The sequence below is a fragment of the Diadema setosum genome, chromosome 1, assembly GCF_964275005.1.
Source record: "Diadema setosum chromosome 1, eeDiaSeto1, whole genome shotgun sequence".
Classification (NCBI taxonomy): domain Eukaryota; kingdom Metazoa; phylum Echinodermata; class Echinoidea; order Diadematoida; family Diadematidae; genus Diadema; species Diadema setosum.
In genome coordinates, this window is record NC_092685.1 from 19,158,128 (window position 1) to 19,176,974 (window position 18,847).

General features: G+C 37.0%; 1 protein-coding gene across 1 annotated transcript; it reads right to left on the reverse strand.

Moving 5' to 3' along the window:
• Positions 1 to 431: 431 nt before the first annotated feature.
• Positions 432 to 12,274, reverse strand: LOC140227896 (transmembrane protein 196-like). The gene is made up of 5 exons (XM_072308284.1): positions 12,059 to 12,274; positions 11,105 to 11,161; positions 9,889 to 10,002; positions 8,805 to 8,990; positions 432 to 509 (listed from the first exon to the last, which is right to left on the reverse strand). The coding sequence occupies exons 1-5, from the start codon at positions 12,272 to 12,274 to the stop codon at positions 432 to 434; spliced, it is 651 nt and encodes a 216-aa protein (XP_072164385.1).
• Positions 12,275 to 18,847: the final 6,573 nt, after the last annotated feature.

An 18,847-nucleotide genomic window follows, 5' to 3' on the forward strand; every position in this document is an offset into this window, starting at 1 on the left:
TCTGACATTCATATGTCAACTCGAAACTAACAACCATTTATTAGGCTGGGTAAACTCGTTACATTACGTAATTGTGACTATAAAAGCAAACTGCGATTAGGACCGTTAGCAGTGAAATTGCAATTCAGAAACATTTAAGATTTACCATTTCCAAGTTCACGCATATGCTCTAGGCAACATTAACCATTAGTCGAAAAATAAATGAAAATCAATACAAATTAAAACGAACATAGAACTCTCTTTGGTGTTGCTAATATTTACGTAGGGAACACTGACAATGTTAATTAGGAAAATCAGGACAAAATTCACAAAACCGTCAGATATTTGTCAGACAAATCAATGACAACAGTAATTAATTACAAATCATTACAAATCCTCCTGTGGCGTTCCCTCACGCAAACGCTCCGGTCCTTGTCACAAGGTGGCGCTCTTCAGACTCGATGATACTTGATCGACTTGGCTCGTTCCTTCTCCATCTTCTCCATAACTTTCCGCTCGTGTTCCCGTTGCTAGGGGCGACCGGCAAAGTTGACACCGATGTATGTACATGCCATTTAAGAGACAGGGGTGTTAAGTTGGAGGGGAAGGGAGAGGGGAAAAAAGGGAGAAAGCGGAAGGGGAAGGGGTGGGAGGAGAGGTGGCACATTTCCGTCACAGCAGGAGGAACAAAGAATAAGCACGGGGGCGACGGTTCGGGCAGGATCACAACGTGGAGGAAAGACACGGGAGGGGGGATGTGAATCGAGGATTTACAGGGTACGATTTAAATTGGTGAATGGTGACGTTCACAAAGGATGGCAGCAAATGGAAAGAGACGTAGAGTGATGGGAAAGGGTGGTTGTTACGATTGGGTTAAATGAACAAGTGCATAGGTTCACAAAGACATGAGGATCAACGATAGGACAGGCCGAAATGAGTAAACGTAGAACAGACGGACGAAGAGAATCGAAACAGAAAGGAAAAAAAAATGTGAGCGATGCAGTTCTAAATGCACACATCGTGGACATTCGTTAAATGTTGAGGAGCATATTCAGTAAATACACTGCCAAAATGCATAGTCAAAATATGTAATACATGTCATGACGTGCCACAACGAAGCCTGAAAAGTAATACATCTACTTCAGAGACACGGAAGATGACGTGTTTTCGAGAGTCATATTTACCATGGTGTCTCGAAAGGATGAAGCCTTGCTCAAGCTTCAGATTACAGCCCATATGATGTAGTTATTTAGTTACTCAGGGGTGTGAAGACGAAAACATTCATACTGCAATTCTGAAGACGCCTCGACAAACAAGACAAAAGTGCCGAACATGCCGAAAATATTGCATGATATGGCACGCTTCCCATTATGTGAAATGCAATGGATAGTATTGATGTAGGCTAATGAAAGAAGACCTCTCAGTTTGATATGCCATCATTGACTGTGTGAGTTGAGAAATTTAATGAACAACTATACAATTAATAACTTGATTGTCTTCTCCGTTTTTCATTGGGGAGCTTTGGATTTGCGACGTGGACGTTTAAGCGTGTTGAAAAAGTAGCTTTAGATTACGCGGAGATGCAACCTATTTAACAGAGCTCTGCTATTAAAAGTAGAATGGCGCCCCCATAAGATTATGATCGGTGCAACGAGTAGCTCTCTCACTCTTCGTCGTGAATATTGTGCGGACATAAAAATAGCCCAGAACGCGCAATACTACGACGACGCGAAGTATAAATACATCGATTTTGATAAGCAATGTTATTTTGCGCCTGGTCAAATCAGGTTTGTTTGTTGTTGGGTTTTTTTTTTTCCTCTGAACGTCCGCGTCGCGAAACAAGCTCCCTACTGATTTATCTAGAACGGACGCAGTTGAAATGGCACATTGGAATGAAAGATGTCAAGATCAGCCGCAGGAGCATTGCATAATGAGAACAGCATAATGAGCGAGTCGTTTGATTATACCAACGTCATGATAACTATATGAACGCATGCGTTTTCATTCCCCTGACGACTAAAATTCAAAATGATTGTTTCTTGGCTTGAACACGAACAATGTAGGCATGACTGTGAAAACGTCAATAACTGAGCTGTGCATAGGGCGATGGGACATAGTGGAATGTTTATGATAAATTCAAAGCATTCCGCCAATGTTCAGTAATAATAAATGAACCGTACATAAGCAGATTGTTGTTGTTGTTTTTTTCGAACAAGGCGTAAAATAAGCGATGGAAGTTATAGCTATACAATCATAATCACATACCACCAGGCCACATTCATTAACTTAACCAAACACACAGACTGATTTTGACAACCGCTTAGACAAGCCACGCCCACAATATTCATACGTTCCCACGACCACTGTATAGTATAGATGCATGTAGGGACACACACAACCATACACACAAGTTTTACACAAAAAGACATCGCGAAGCTAACTACTAAAAAGTGCAGCAATTGATGTCATTTTGTAATAATGATAGACGATTAGTAACCAAAAATAGAAATCAACAATTTCTGTCCTAAAATCATTACTTTCGTCAGCAATACGATGTAGTCTATCTAAAGACTTTACATCACACACTTCAGTGAGGTGATAACTGTGAAGTCAAAAAGGCAGAGCACAAAGAAATCTTACAGAAATAAAATAAGAAGAAGAAGAAGAAGAAGAAGAAGAAGAAGAAGAAGAAGAAGAAGAAGAAGAAAGGGAAGATAAGAAAGGATAAAACGTAGTGGAGGAGGAGTGGAAGATGGAAAATTAGAAATAAAGACACGGAGAAGAAGAAATTACAGACTGACTATAAGATGACTGTAAGATCTGCAAGGAAAACAGAGAAAATTTAAAAGCATGAATGTGCACTCAAGGGCGTCCTCCAAATAGGTTCCTAGGGAAAAATCTTGGACATTACACAGTATGGTACCATTCTCTGGCTATTCGTGGTGTTAGGTCCCCAATCTCACCTTCAAGGGGATCAGCTAATCACCATTTTAATCCCAGATGTCAGAGGATTTAGATCGGACTAGGCCTGAAGGCAGTTGCATCCATCCTGATCTATTTTGAGCGAACTTTTCCTGCAAGTGACACGTGGTTAGTGTATAGCGCTGACTGTCAGAGAGAACTTCCTGGATGGACACAAGTCGTGATTCCATGCTGTTTTCGTGACAAATGTTATTGGATGCAGTGGGATGTGAATAAGACGGGGAAAGTGTTGCCAAGGAATTATGATGATAAAGTTTGGTGCATGGAGGCGATTAAGGGGGTCATTTCATGGATAGAGAGAATGATTTAGAATGACAACGTACGTGATGGAACACGCGAGGAAAGTGCGAGCAATCATGCGCAATGTGTCAAATTTTAAAAACTAAATCATGAATTATCATAATGATATCAGGCGGTGTGAGAAACTTTACACCAGGAAAAGAAAATCACACACAACAACTATGTCTGGCAGTAAATATCCCGCAGACTGAGAAACACTGTGTGTGCACAATCGTAGTAGTGAGTGCATGTAATATAGGTAGTGTAATATTCTTGGTCTCTGCCAAGCAATATCGCATGTCGAGTTGTTCTTTTTTTCAGCATTATTCAAATCGTATTATTACACCATATTGTCAACATTGCTAAATCAACTGTTCTTACGTCTGCAGAATGTGGTTGTCTGTTTATCACTATTTGTATTGAGAAGATTCTGTTATTGCCCCGGGTATTCTTGCCTTCCATTTTTGTTTTTCTTTATTTTGGTTCTACGTTGCATCCGTGCTCCTCATCTGTATCGTACACTCTGTTCAGAATTTGGGACCTACGCTTAAAAAGCTCGCTTTTAAGTAGGTTCCATCATATTTCTTTAGCGTTGGCAGAGCCTAACGTACGATGATTGACCGCTATGTTTTATATGTTTACATTAATTTACTGTGCATCCAAGCCGGATATTATGATTCACTTCATTTCATTATATTTGATGTACATTCCTTCACTGAGAAATATGAAAATAAATTGAATTGAATATGTGGGATCATTTTCATCCGTCTTATTCGAAGAAGTTGTTTTCTTCTGAATGGTTCACACGGTCTTGAAAGTGCGGTTGATGTATGTGGGGCAGGTGGCTTGCTGACGGCGCCCTCACTGTCGAGAATGAAGCAGTTTATGCTGAAAACTCGCACTGATACACACACACACACACACAAACACAAAAGAAGGTATTGCTCAAAAATGTTGAAAATACTTAGAAAAATACCAAAATAGATTTCAATTTACTATAAAAGTTAAGTTAAAGATTATGTTTAGGCCTATTTGCCCACAAAATGTGATGGCGGGACTAATTAGAGGATTAAGTAAGGCGGAATACCTTTTTTCCCCTTCCTATACAGTGAGAGTGATCCACACGGATACGATTGCGCAATGTGCTCATGAAGAAGGGAGAAAAGTTTAATTCCTTCAGCTAACCACCTGCGTGCCTTTAAGCAAGTTGCTTTAATGTCCTATAATAAAGTCTGTTTTTGTCAGAATGAATGGTAAGCGATGCCTTTCAATGGTCGTATTACACACCAGAGGGTCACTTAAAGTTCAGTCTGCGGTCAAATCGCGGCAGGCGAATTTTCATAATTTATTGGCGACTGGGGAAATATTCTTCGTTTTTTAATCTAAATGAGGAGACTTCTAAGATGTAGGTCTTTTGAACTCCTTTGTATACTAGTATTTTTTTTTTTATAGGTAGGAAATACTCATAGCATCACGAATTCATGATCATTGAAATGAGGACCATGTAAACCACAAGTAATATCGACAACGTTTTGAAAAGCTCAGCACATGAACTTTCTCGCTGAGAACTCTACTATAATATCAGCTTCACTTTTACAATAACTTCTATCAGGCTGGATAACTGTTCTCACTCCGCGTGCGCAGTATGCTCCACTTATGATATGTTTCGTTGTCACACACTTCAACAACAGGTAGTAAGTCTGGTATGTTTTGCGTTGTCATTGTTAAGATTAAGTAGTATTGTTATATTACTATTATCATCGTCATTGGTTTTTTTCTATCAAGAATTATTGTTATCATTACCTCAGTTTTATCGTCATATTTTAATCACTACTACTGCTACTCCTACTACTACTACTACTACTACTACTACTACTACTACTACTACTACTACTACTACAACTCCTACTGATGCCAGTATACTGCTATATACAGTACGTATATTTAGTATTATACTTAATGACTTGTCTTTCAACTTGTTAAGAAATATGCCGGTAAATTGTCAGTTTTGTCTTTAAATCAAGTACTACTTTTGTTAGATGTCAATTGAATTTAAATCAATACTACCATTGCTACAACTTTCTCCTGTTACTTTTTTTTTTTTTTTACTTTCAGCAGCAGCAGCAGCCTGTCATATCATCTTTGTCTTCCGCTTGTTGTTGCCTGGTGCTCGACCCGGGAGCACACTGAAGGTACTGAGTGGTTCATCAGGGAGTCCCACCTCCCTGGGTTCATTGACGGAAAGTGCATGAGAGCTGCAGCAGTACAGAAGCAAGAATGGGATGACTGGCAAACAGCTACCTTAGAGGGCAGTATATAGGTTTTGGTTTGCGCAACGCTGTGTCACTGCGCTGTGTGTGTCGGCAGCGCCGCCAGCGGAGAAAGGGCACTAGTAGTTAAGATAATAGTGTAAATGAGGGAGAATGAAAATGTAAACAATTTTAGTAAGTGACAGAAGTAAAAGTAGTATTTCTTCCAAGGATAATAAAAAACTGTGAAAATCAAGAATCATCCTCAGGAATGCAGGCAAGTCGGGAATCTCATGATGAAAATGATGAGGTGTATAAAAGTGCCGTGAAAATCAAAGAATCGGTTGAGCTCTTTTCTTAAACCATGCGATTTTATGGAAACTTCATGAAAAGGTAGTGAAAATTCTTATGCATTGACTTGGAGGAAAATATCATTATAACCATGAGAGTAAATGGTGATGAATCTAATTCTCTGGTCTAAACGCATCGAAAATGTTACGTCAAGCAACATTGGTGTGTAGATTTATATGTCAACTCAAATTGAGTTACACTGTTTAAAGAAACGGAATGGAAATTTTCCCTGAAAGAAAATCTCGTTGAAATATACAGATAGTTAGATTTGATACATATTTTTCACGTTTGTTACATCACATGGTTCGGGAGATATGGCTACAAGGGTAAAATACCAGGGTGAAGAGAATTGAAATAAAATATCATAATAATACACCATGGTGTGAGGAGATGAAGCAAGACTTAGTAATTCACGTTCATCGTATATATTATACGCAAGCTTAAAAATCATGCTGTTTGATGAATCGACAAACTGAAAGTGAAAAATTTAGAGACGAAACATTCCTTGTCATATTAAATCCGTAAGTGGGGGACTTCCCCAAACTACCTCGTACAGATCTGAGACCTCTTTAAAAAAAAAAAAAAGTGAATGAATGAATAGATAAATGTATTAATGAATAAATGAAGAATAAATAAATAGATAGGTTAATGAAAGATAGATGAATAAATGAATAAATAAATAGATGTTGAATGCACTTTCTCTAGAGGGCTGATAGACTCCTGATCCACTCGCACTTAAATCACGACATACGCACTCATCATACAAACACAAACATCAACACACATACACATACACATACAAAACAAAGTTAATTATACGAACACGTCCCGCTTATTTCAAAAGCTCAATTTTAAGCAGTAACCAACATAAAGTGATGATTATACATGGACGAACTTTATAAATTGTTAGGTTAATGTTATCATGATAATATCGCTGATATTATGTGGAGTCAAATTATTATCCTCTAAAGTATTAAAGTAAAAGAGTATATCTGTCAACAATTTCGAACAAAAATGAGTTATTCTCGCGATGGTTTGAATGCCGAAATGAACTGGTCCGAGGAGATTAAACAGATAAGAGGAGCGCCTAAATTCAAACAAATCATTAAATCGGCTTAAACTGGAATCACTAAAGATGAACGTTTACTCTCGTGAGTCACTTGCATAGTACATCCATCGTGTGTGGTGTGTTGCGTTGAAAGTGCCCTGTCATAATTTTCACATTTTCGTAAAAGTTGTATACGTTCATACTCCTTTAGAACAATATGCCAACAGTATCATGATAATATTCTTATGTGTAAGATAGAGTAATTCAACCTATGCTTCTCTTGTGAATCCCTCTTTTCCATATGTAGAGTTACAAAATAAGATTGTATTGATTTACTTGTTTATTTATCTAAAAACAAAGTTGATATTACTATAATTGTATCCATGTTCGTTGAAACTTATGTGATTCAAAGTTCCTTAAAATATTATGTACTCATATAAGCGTTATGTATATTGCTTTGTATTATTTTATGTGGAAATAAAAATTACTTGAATTGAATTGAAGATAGAGGAATGTGAATCCTCCAAGCGAATTTGAAAAGTGCCAGAAAAGAAATATACAACCACGAGAACTTCACACATGAAAATTTCGTTCACGTGGCTCAGACAGTCTCGAGGTTATGGCAGGACGTTGTTATACTGCCGTTGAATCTTGATAATCGGTCGGCCTTTCAACCTCCATTATAGGCAATAGCTTCCTTGCGTTAAATTCCCTCGTCATTTGTTTTGCAGATATCAAAAAACAAGGGATATATGAATTAGCAAACGCACAAGATAATTATAGAAATAACAAGATGCAAATGAGTCGTTATCATGGAACCCGTGTAAATATGGGCAGTGTGACAGTTGGTGGGAGGGAGACTGGTCGCTACGTAATGCTGCAGCACTAACGAGCTCGAATAGTTCCAACCGTTAAATACAGGATGACGCTATAATAGGGTACAGGTATGTATGAAAGACATGATACTATAGAGCATGCTGTAAACATGCCATATATAGGTGACAAAATCTTCTCTATACCAGAACAAATCTATTGTGAAGAACAGAAAGACTCGGAAGGGTTGTGACAAGAAAATGAAAGTACATGAGTGACGCAAATAACGTTACGAATTACTAGTTATTATTTCATGGATCTTTACACTATATAGCGGAAACTGAATCTAAGAAAACATGAGTCATTTCAAATTATGATTTTCGGTCACTCTTTCGCTTCTCTATTTTACTGTGCCAACGATGGCATTTCTGTATAATGAATTATGAAAAGAAATGTTTGACAAATATTTTATTAGCAAATTACCTTTGGTCAAAATAAGCATATTCTGGGACACTGAAATTACATCTTAAAGATACAATTTTGTCTCAGTCTTTCGAGTCTGATGAATATGAATTAATGGCAGTTATCTTAGCGTCTGGTTCGTTCAGCATTTTTTGACATCTGATACTTGCTTGCAGCATACAAAAATGTTGTTAATTACCTGATTCATTCTGAGAATACTACAGTTCAGAATAAAGACACCTCAAAAATACACGGCTAACTTTATCAAATGGGTGATGTGAAAACGAGTTTGCGTAACATCAAAAGTAGATTTATGAAAAACAATCAGGAAAAAAAAAACAGAAAATGAGCTCGAGTCTGCAGAATCAATAACGCCCTTCTTGCGATAAGGGGACAAGCATCAATTTATGCGTTGCACTCGTCTTGTAGTCGATAATAAACGACAGTAAACAGGATAAATCAAAGAAAACAAAAATCAATTACACGAATTGTTCTGCTTATCGTTGTTCTTCCGTGTTATGACCTTGAGAGTGTTCCCATTCAGTATCTATCGATGTATTCATCCACTATTAAGCTGTATTTTCATGAGGTAAGAAAGACTATTAACATTACTCATGTATGAAGCATACGGAAATACCCACCTGTCTGATTTGCTCTTGCCGCTGTGCAATCAGCTGTTCGGCGGTGACGACCCTTTGACCCCCGTCGCGCAACTTCCGCCGGACGTGCTGGCCGACCAGGCAACTGATGAAGGCGCTAAGACCACAGAAGAAACTCTCACCGCCGGCGATGCCAAGAGCCACCAGGATCCTGAGATCGAAATCATCCTGTGTGTCAAGAAAAACGTCCATTTATAGTTGTAATGATTAGCATAATTGTCATCATTGCTATTGTTTTCGTTATTGTCATCATTATCGTTATTATCATTATTATTATTATCATTATTATTATTGTTATCATTATTATTATTATTGTATCATCATCATTAGCATTACTATTATCAGCTACATCATCATCGCAACTGTCATTATCATTGCTGTTATTACCATCATTTTTATCATTATTGTCGTTTTATCAAAACTGAAATTGACCTCACCATTGTGAGCATTGTGCCCCTTTATAGCCCTGTCATTGCTTTTAGTCAAGCAATGCCAATCAAAGCACTTTTCTATAATCATGACCAAAAATGAGGTAGAAATAATAACAACATTGATGGTGACGTAACGAAGACAATCAACAGCAATCATCATAGCAGACTCTAATGGGGGCCGATGCTTTAACTATAAGAGCTCTATAGGTTGCCCAGTCTGGTTAAATGAGACTATGTAAGAGAAATAAAATCGTGCACCACAGGCAATCATAATCATTGTCCTTATGTCTGTTATCACCTCCGTGACTATCATCATCACATAACTGTTTACATGCAAAAGAGGAAGAGGAGAGAACGGTGATCGGAGAGGTCACCCGGAGACATCTCATATAGCGCTTTGTATCCCGTGAAAAAGGCGCTCTAAGAATATCAACTATTATGATAATTATTATATTATATATACGGAGCTTCAACATCAAGTATAAACATACAGACAGACAAAAAAACAACACACAAACAAACAAATGAATACATAAAAATCCCGAACAGACATGATGCTCCCATCCATGCCATTCTATCCAAACCTCATCACTGCGGCTGTTGCCTCTCAGGGTGACCAGTCCGGTCATTTTTACCTTCAGGAATATCTGTCCATCCGTGGTGTGATTGACAAGGCCCAGGCGTAAGAGCTGCATATCGATGATGCCCACCGTGAGGCTTATGAGCGAGAAGGAGGCGAAACAGAAAATCTGACAGACAAAACAAAAAGTAAGAAAGAAATAAATTATTAACGGTGAATGCGACAGAATAACATTCGTGTCTGAATGATGCAGAACATGCACATGGCATATTCGTCGCTTGATACCAATGACTCCTAAAAAGCGAATAAAACACAAAAATTGTAGAGACAAGTATCGACTATGACGTCATTGAACAATGTTGTATGTGGTGATGCAAAACACCAACACCGACTCTTTTCGATGCGCAAAATCGAACCATGCACCTGCTTTTCGAACTTTTCTTTGGAATTTGTGTGTGTGCGCGCACTCTCCAACGTCGGACGAATCAGCCATGTTGTTTTTACTGCACGGTGTGGTAAAATAATTCGAACAAAAGAATTTTCTATAAACATTAAAGAGTAACTAAGAGTATCAATCAAGTGGAAAAATATGTGATTATGCATATTACTAAAAAAACAAACCAAAACCTGATGTCATCAAAGGAAGAGAACTTCTCCTGTAACCAAACGCAACGGCGAAACGAAAGGCAGAAAACATTTTTGACCAACGAATCCTCCACATTAATACTCTGATGATTTATGGTACTTTGTTCGAGGTAGAAAGTCATGCACTCTTGTTATCAGATAGAGATTGAAAAATGATGATTCAAGAAATAAAAGGAAAACAGCTGATTTTATCATAAAGAAGCAATCAAACGCTTTGCCGTTATAACAAACACAAGCACAAACAAACTGTAAATAAATTCATGCATTCAGGTTCAGGTTCTATGAAATTTATTTCCAGCAAATATAAGTATATAATGAGTAAAAGTAACATGCAATCAATTTGAAATCATTTTGAATCAATTTGAATTCATTCATTAGTTCATTTATTTCCCATCTCCGACAAAATATGTAAATGCGATATTTTTTTCTTAAGAAAAAAAAGTGCTTATATTGACACTACAAATGCACAACGGCCATTAACACTATATAAATAAAATTAATCCGAACAAGAAATATTATCGATCGCATATTCTTTCTTTCTTTTTTTTGCCAATTAGTTCACATCATGCACCTAATGTATCATTTCCGTCGTAATTTATGTCTTTCATCACTCTATATGGACTTACGGTGTATGGCGTTCTCCGCTTTGCTGAAACCAGACCGAAGACTCCGCAGAAGAAAAACTGCATAAAAAAGAAGCAAAACTGATTGGGTTCTCATTGTGTGTGTGTGTGTGTGTGTGTGTGTGTGTGTGTGTGTGTGTGTGTGTGTGTGTGTGTGTGTGTTTGTATGATATGCAATGCAAAACATACTTGATTACAGTATCGTATGTATATCCTACACACACACACACACACACACACCACATAAAACCAAAGATACATACACGAAGAACAATACCACAGATTGATGAATAAGTGTTAAATCGCATATATTTCTACTATCCATGTAAATCTATTTCATATCAATGAAATAATGTAAATTAGTCATTGCAGAGAAGACTGAATATACTAACGAAACTTTTTACATGGTTTATGTTTTTAATACAGCATTGTCAAATATCATGGAAAGGTATTCTCAATGAGATGATTGATAGTTCCACCTTCCTAGTTGCATATACTCAAGCCTTGTACCTCCTTGGTTTACTGAGCATAAACCTCTTTTGATTTGATTTGATTTGATTTTAATTTTATTTCTGAATTTCTTTTTCATACATAAATGCAATACAAAGTCAATTGAACGAACTGTTTAAGTTCTGTTTAAGTTCCCTAAGCTGTTTGCATTTGTTTTATTTTGTACTAAAAACTGTGTCGATATACTGTTTGTCATAAAAATGACTTGTACACAATTACATCTGATGTAACGGAATTAAGCAGAAATAAATCAAATCAAATCAAAATAAAATCAAACTAATTGAGCACAGTATAATTTTGCATGTTGTATTCTCTGTAATGTGACACCAGGGGATATTTTTGCTTTTTTGATGGTTAATTTAAAAAGTGACTAATTTAAAGAAAAAACAAAAGGAATGCCGAAACGAGCTTTGACCTGCATGAAAATGTTGAGACAGGCCAACTTACACACACTCCGCTCCAAATGGGCGATACTGTGTGCGCGAGCCAAATCTGCACGCGACTGTACAGGATTACTCCAACCACTACGCTGGGGAGGCCCAAGATCATGTGGGGAACGGAGAGCAAAACAAGAGCAACGGTGACGGAGCAGCATCGCGGACAGGCTAGACCAGGCTTCTTTTCCCCCTCCTGTGAAGTGGTTGATTCCGTTGTTGACACCATAGCGCCAGACGAGGTGTGTGCATTCGTCATCTAGCCTTCGGTTTTGTGCGTGGCGCCGCAAACTGTGATCTCTGATATCTGTCTGAATGTGGAAGGAAAATGAGAACACCATTACACAGTGAGAACAAAATCCCCGGGGAAAAAAAATCATAATGGTCTTAATACATATTGTATAGCGTGTATTTACCTACTTGCATATTATAATGTGTGCATATTATACTATGATATTTTATTATCAATCATCATGACTGATGATTAATTTAACAAGCTAACAAAACGAACGAATTAGACATCAACCTGCGATGCTTAAACGAGTTTACCAAATTTGAATTTTGCCACATAAAAACGGACTGAAATTGTGACGAAACAAATTTTGGCTGCGTATACAGGTAAATTAAAGCAGCGAATTTACTAATGATAGATTGCTGAACGAACTGGCAAAAATTAATCATCATTTTTTAACAGCAATTTCGGTCGTAACAACTTGATATGCAATACCTGCGGTGATAACGCCATTGCCCAACAATGATCTATAGCACTGCACACACATCTATACAATATTTTTCATTTTGATTGGTTCGATAAATATGAAATCGTAACTTTCACCTTGATCTGTAAAATCGGGATTAGATTTAGCAACAGTAGTTTCGAAAGGTGAAGTTGCCGTTTCAAAATACTTAAAGACGTGATTTTAAATTCAATCTCTTAGAATGTTTGAATACAATTATTGACCGCCCATTGTTAGATGTTTAATGTTTTATCAATACATTAATATCTATTTAAGCGGAGTAAATCTCCCCTTGAAATATGGAAAATAGGAGGTATGACCCAACCGATGTACATACCAGCGATCGAAGGAGAACTCTGTATAAGAAGTTTATGTAAGATGTAAGAAGAGTGAATTATTATGATATCAACCATCTTTTCATTTTCTCTCTATCTGGAATTTGTAAAGTAGACGCAGCATGGCGCTGTTGAACAGAACACCACAAGTCAAAATATTCGTATTAAACTGCTTATGTATAATACCACCATGACCGCGATGCGAGCATTTTACCGGAGCGTAGTGTCGAAGCTCGAGGTTGAATACAGACATGACAGAGCGAACGTCGAGTGTAAAGGGTAGCGCTCAAATGTCAATTCATGTAAAGGAAGCAGGGGGAGCAATTTAATGAGTAAGGAGGGAGTGCATGCCTACATTTATTTGCGTGAGTGTGTATGGTATGTGAGTGCTATGTGATGTACACAATATGATGGTGTATTTATTATGCGCATCCTTTCAACCATATGCTGTATACATGGCTGCGGTCGCTCTTCACAAAGTTATTTTTCACAAATTACAAATTAAAAGACAACATTATTATATAATTATGCGCTGTATCAAGCTAATATACAGCACATCGTAATTTGTCCACATCAACCTAATCATAGGCCTACAGTATGCTTATCTCCTGTACGTTCTAGCCAACATTTTTCCTTATCAAATGTCAGTGTAACTAAAGCTTAGAGTAAAGTCACTTTTATGAAGCAGAGGGGTGCGATGAAAACATGACCCTACATAAAAAAATAATAATAATGATGCCTAGGCAACAAATGTACGTTTTGATCTATGTTAAAAGGTAAGACGCATTATTACAAAGGATAAGTATGTATGTGTTTGTTTGTTGGTGTGTGTGTGTGTGTGTGTGTGTGTGTGTGTGTGTGTGTGTGGAAAAATGTGAAATCGACATCGTTGGAAAATTGAGCTAAACATGAATTGGGAACTTTCTTTTGAAGTTGTATAAAATGTTATTTCAGCTAAACGCCATCAGCACGATAACTGAATATCATAAATACCCATTGATTTGCGTACAAAAATGCATGGCATAATGGCAGATCTAGGAACTATACACCTACGAACTTCGTGCTAAATCTGTAGCTAAGTACGTTTCTCTACTATGGAGACTAAACCTCATTGATAGTGACAACGACGCTAATATCGTCTGCTAACAGTTTCAATACGTGTCATTATATCATAGAACATCATTTCATCAAAAAGGCGGAAGGAAAAATCAGTCTTCCTTAAAGGTAAACGCCCACTTCGGTGACTAGTGACGTCACTCAAAATTCAGAATCAACTTTCCTGGATAAAAGATTAAAAGATCCATCAGATGGTCTCTATTTTTACTATAAATCAACAAGTCTCGAGAATATTTCTTCAATCGGAAGCCAACAAAAATATATCTATAATTTCATAATTATTATGAAATATCTGATACGAAGATACAGCAGGTATAAGAATATTCTCATGATATATAGGCATTATTGTGATACACGTGCATAATACGTGATTCACTCCCAATTTAGACCGAAGGCATGATATCAAGTCGGTAAGAACATTTCTACAGAATCTTCATTGTACTTATACCCATACATCTCAAAACGATCATAATACATCCTGTCCTCAGTGAAATGACGGCAAACAATACTACTAATCAAGTAATGACGTATACATGTTCCCTTACGTCATGATTGGAAGTACAGGAAACAAGTAAAGCCGTGCAAGGTACAATGTATATAATGTTCGAGAGAATACACAAGTTCATTCTTCTATCTATAAAAATCTCTCCCTCTCTCCCTCCCTCTCTCTCTCTCTCTCTCTTTCTCTCTCTCTCAATCTCTCTCTTCCATACTCACTTGAAATGACTGGAATTGTCTGAACTTCGTTTGGCAATATAACTTGACGCAATCGTGTATTCATCAGCAGTTTTTTTATATATAGGCAAAGGCCGTGGAGACAAAAACAGCTGCATCTTGCGCTTTGACTGGTGAATTTGCTCAGCGAAGGTATTCTCTTCATTGAACCATACACACATTCATCGATTGCACCGTGGTGGAGTTCATAATTACAAAGGGTAACAACGTCACAAGTTTTTTTAATGTTAAATAAAAAAAAAAGATAAAAATGTCAGCGCTTGTCTATTCAGCCCTTCTCCTACCCCCCCCCCCCCCTCTCTCTCTATATGGTCTTTCGGACTCGCAATGGTACTTGCAATAACCGTTGTTTCCTGCTTCTTCTCGCAACATTCAGGCTTTACGTATGAAAAATTTTCTAAAGCAGTTGGGATGTTTATAATCATCAGTGATGCAAAATAATGCATGTATGCGAAATGCAAAATAGAGTTTATTTTCACTCTGCTTTTTTACTGTTTTTTTCTTGATCGTTACATTTAGCCATGCAATTATCGACACTTGCAAATGTTTATACTCATTTTTAAATTGTATATAAGAAATAATTCACACACAATTCACACATATTCACACACACACACACACACACACACATATATATATATATATATATATATATGTGTGTGTGTGTGAATTATATATATACATACATATATATATATATATTTATATATATATATATATATGTGTGTGTGTGTGTGTGTGAATTATATATATATATATATATATATATATATATATATTTATATATATATATCAAGCTCATTGTACATGGCAACCAAAGATTGAATAGAAATTGTACATGAGTATGACATACATAGAAATATAGGTATATATATATATATATATATATATATATTTATAATTATGTATATCAAGCTCATTGTACATGGCAACCAAAGATTGAATAAATTTATTGTACATGAGTTACACTAACACTGAAATTTACCGCGTTGTAAACACACACAAGCACACGCACACATACACACATACCGACACAAAAGTTAATGTACGTATTATACACTCTCACAAGAACAGACATACACGCACAAAATCATGCTGGCACGCACAAGCACTCTCACATCAAAACATGCACATACACACACGCGCGCACGCGCGCACACACACATTTATAATACTCACAGATTCATAATAAACATACTATAAAATTATAACATGCAACTTACAAAGTGAAGTCTATAGCATGATCCAAATTTTGATACCGACTATCAAATGCAAACATATCACAATATATCAGTATTGCTGCCATAATGATGAATACGACCGAATAAGATGGATAAGGGTAATGTCTGCCTGTTGCATTACACTCTATAGCTTATTTGAAACAGGCATGATGGATTGTGTAAGCAAGCTCATATATTCATCTAGTCATGTTTGTGGACCAAGACTTGTAAAGCCAGTGAATTATCACATAGGCCTAAGAATAAATCTCCAGTGGTAAATAGGCCTGTCTGCTTGTTTCCGTCAATAATCTAATCTAAAGAAGATATAAACGTTGCAAGCTATACTGAAATACCATCAACAAAATCGAATGGAAATTACATCAATACCAAGACTTACCTCAAATTCCTGTCCCTCGTTACAATGGTTCTGATGTTGCTCGAATTGAGAATGAACTCCGACGAATCGTGAAATTGACTGCAAATGGTAAAAATACGACGATATCTTCTGTAAACTACCACTGTGCCGCCATTACTGTCCGCGATCGCGTAGGAGTACCCCACAGTCTCTACTGGCTCTCTTGCACGCCAATTTACGTGGGTCCTATGGTAGAGAGACAGGGGTGCTACACACTCATACACACACTCACACACACAAACACACACTCGTATCCTGATGCATACACGCATACATTTTTTTTTTTTTGCACTAAACCTGTATTCGTAGCACATCGTGTGTAACTGCGTGATACACTGGCAGAAAAGTGCACAGGAGGCACATCGTCGACGCTCGCACCACCATCACTGGATGGGGGCATACACTCTTGCAATCTCGTGCACACAAAATGAGCGGGTCGTCCCCACCTTGGTTTAGCGCATAGTCGATGATGGTATGAGGATCAATATAGTGTCATAGTGTGGATGACCTTTACAGCATATGCTTCGTATGTTTGTATAAACTACATCATTTTAGTCTCGGGTTTTAAAAAGTAGTCTAAAATAGAATACCAACCAACTCAGAAGACTGGTATATGGCTGGTCATCGTCACAAGGCTTTTTACCTAAACAAGCAGTTAACCTCTGGTATGATTTAGAAATGCTTAAAAATCATATTTAGGAGAGACTATACCCGTTGTCACTGAAGACATGACGGTGATGATGATGATGATGATCATCATATGGGTAATGATGATGATAACAATGAGGAAAACAATAATAGTGTAAGATAGAGAAATAGGGAGTTTATACCTTAAAACAGAACAAACCTCATGTAATTTATAAGTGTCTCTTCATTGACCAAGTTAAGAATTTATCCCCATTTCCTGCCCCAATTATACTGTCTAGATATACGACCAGTCCAATCCAAACCCTATGAACACTTCCCAGCTTTATAGTCTCATATCCTTTTATCAACAAGACCATCAAACCTCCAATGAAACTTCCATTCAGAACCCAACCACCTTTGTTATTACTTTGGTTAATCTCTACTCAATAGTTAGTCCTTCCCTTTGTCCTCAATCAAGTTTAAGTAAATTCAGACCAACTGTGTTTACAATTCCCACCACCAGTCCCTTACACAGTACTGTTCAATGAACCTATAATCCCCACATCATAGACCCTCTCCTACTAATCTCTTAACTTCTATTCATGTCCCTATATATATTATGCTTCTGGAGTTGAGGAATCAATCTTACTCCGGCCCCGACTCTGTTCGGTCATGTGCCAAGAAGGAGTGGAACAGTATTCTTTATATATACTACCGACAATATTCCTTTATCAATATTATGCACCATTCTGGAATTCCTGATTATTATATCTAATAAACTAAACTGTATATCTTGGAACCATCACCTTGTCTCCTGCATGGACTAATGTTCGATTGTGGCTTGACATCATATACTATAGTTAAGAGTGCACACCACGCTACCGACACATAAAACCAGCACTCTTACAATAGCAAATGATAATGATATTTCCCGGTCAATTTTAAAGTCTTGCCGATCAAATTTGTAAAGTGGCCATTCAAATAAAATAATACCGGTCGTATATCGTGTCTATCGATCCTTCAAGGTAACACAAACGGCAAGCAGTTTAATTTTAGAAATTCGTTTCTGCGCTCTCAAAAGTGTGAGTAGGAAAACGAAAATACATCTTAGCAAACTGACGTTTGAATGATTCTACATAAAAACTTGTTCATGTTGAAACTTTACTTTCGTAAACCTAAACTTGCAAATATAAATCCACGCTTCAAAATTATGAAATCCGTACTATGATTACATTCTAAATGAAGTGGCCTCGATTAACCTTCTAGCTATTCGTGGTCCTTTTTTACATCGTATTATTCTTTTTCGTGTTATTATCTTTGTGATTTATATGTTTTATGACGATGTCTTTGTTTCTTGAATAAATTTCATTTCATTTCTACTTCACTTTCATTTCAATGTCATCGTATTTCGAGTACATGATATTTTATACTTATATATCCCGTGACTTCTCATTTCTGCATGCTCATTGTTTCATTCCTTTACTATCATAGTTGAATATTGTTGATTGTTGAATTTCAGTTCTAAAAATGAAAAAAAAAAAGGCTCCCTCGAATATTGGAGGGGTATCTTGCCACCCTCCCATTGATTGGTCCCCTCTATAGACTTAGTACACTTTG

Coding starts and splice junctions, on each gene's coding strand:
- LOC140227896 (XM_072308284.1), bottom strand. CDS start 12,274: ATGGTGTCAACAACGGAATCAACCACTTCACAGGAGGGGGAAAAGAAG. Junction 10,003..11,104: donor AGCGGAGAACGCCATACACC/GTAAGTCCATAT, acceptor TTTGTCTGTCAG/ATTTTCTGTTTCGCCTCCTT. Junction 8,991..9,888: donor ATGGACAGATATTCCTGAAG/GTAAAAATGACC, acceptor CTTGACACACAG/GATGATTTCGATCTCAGGAT.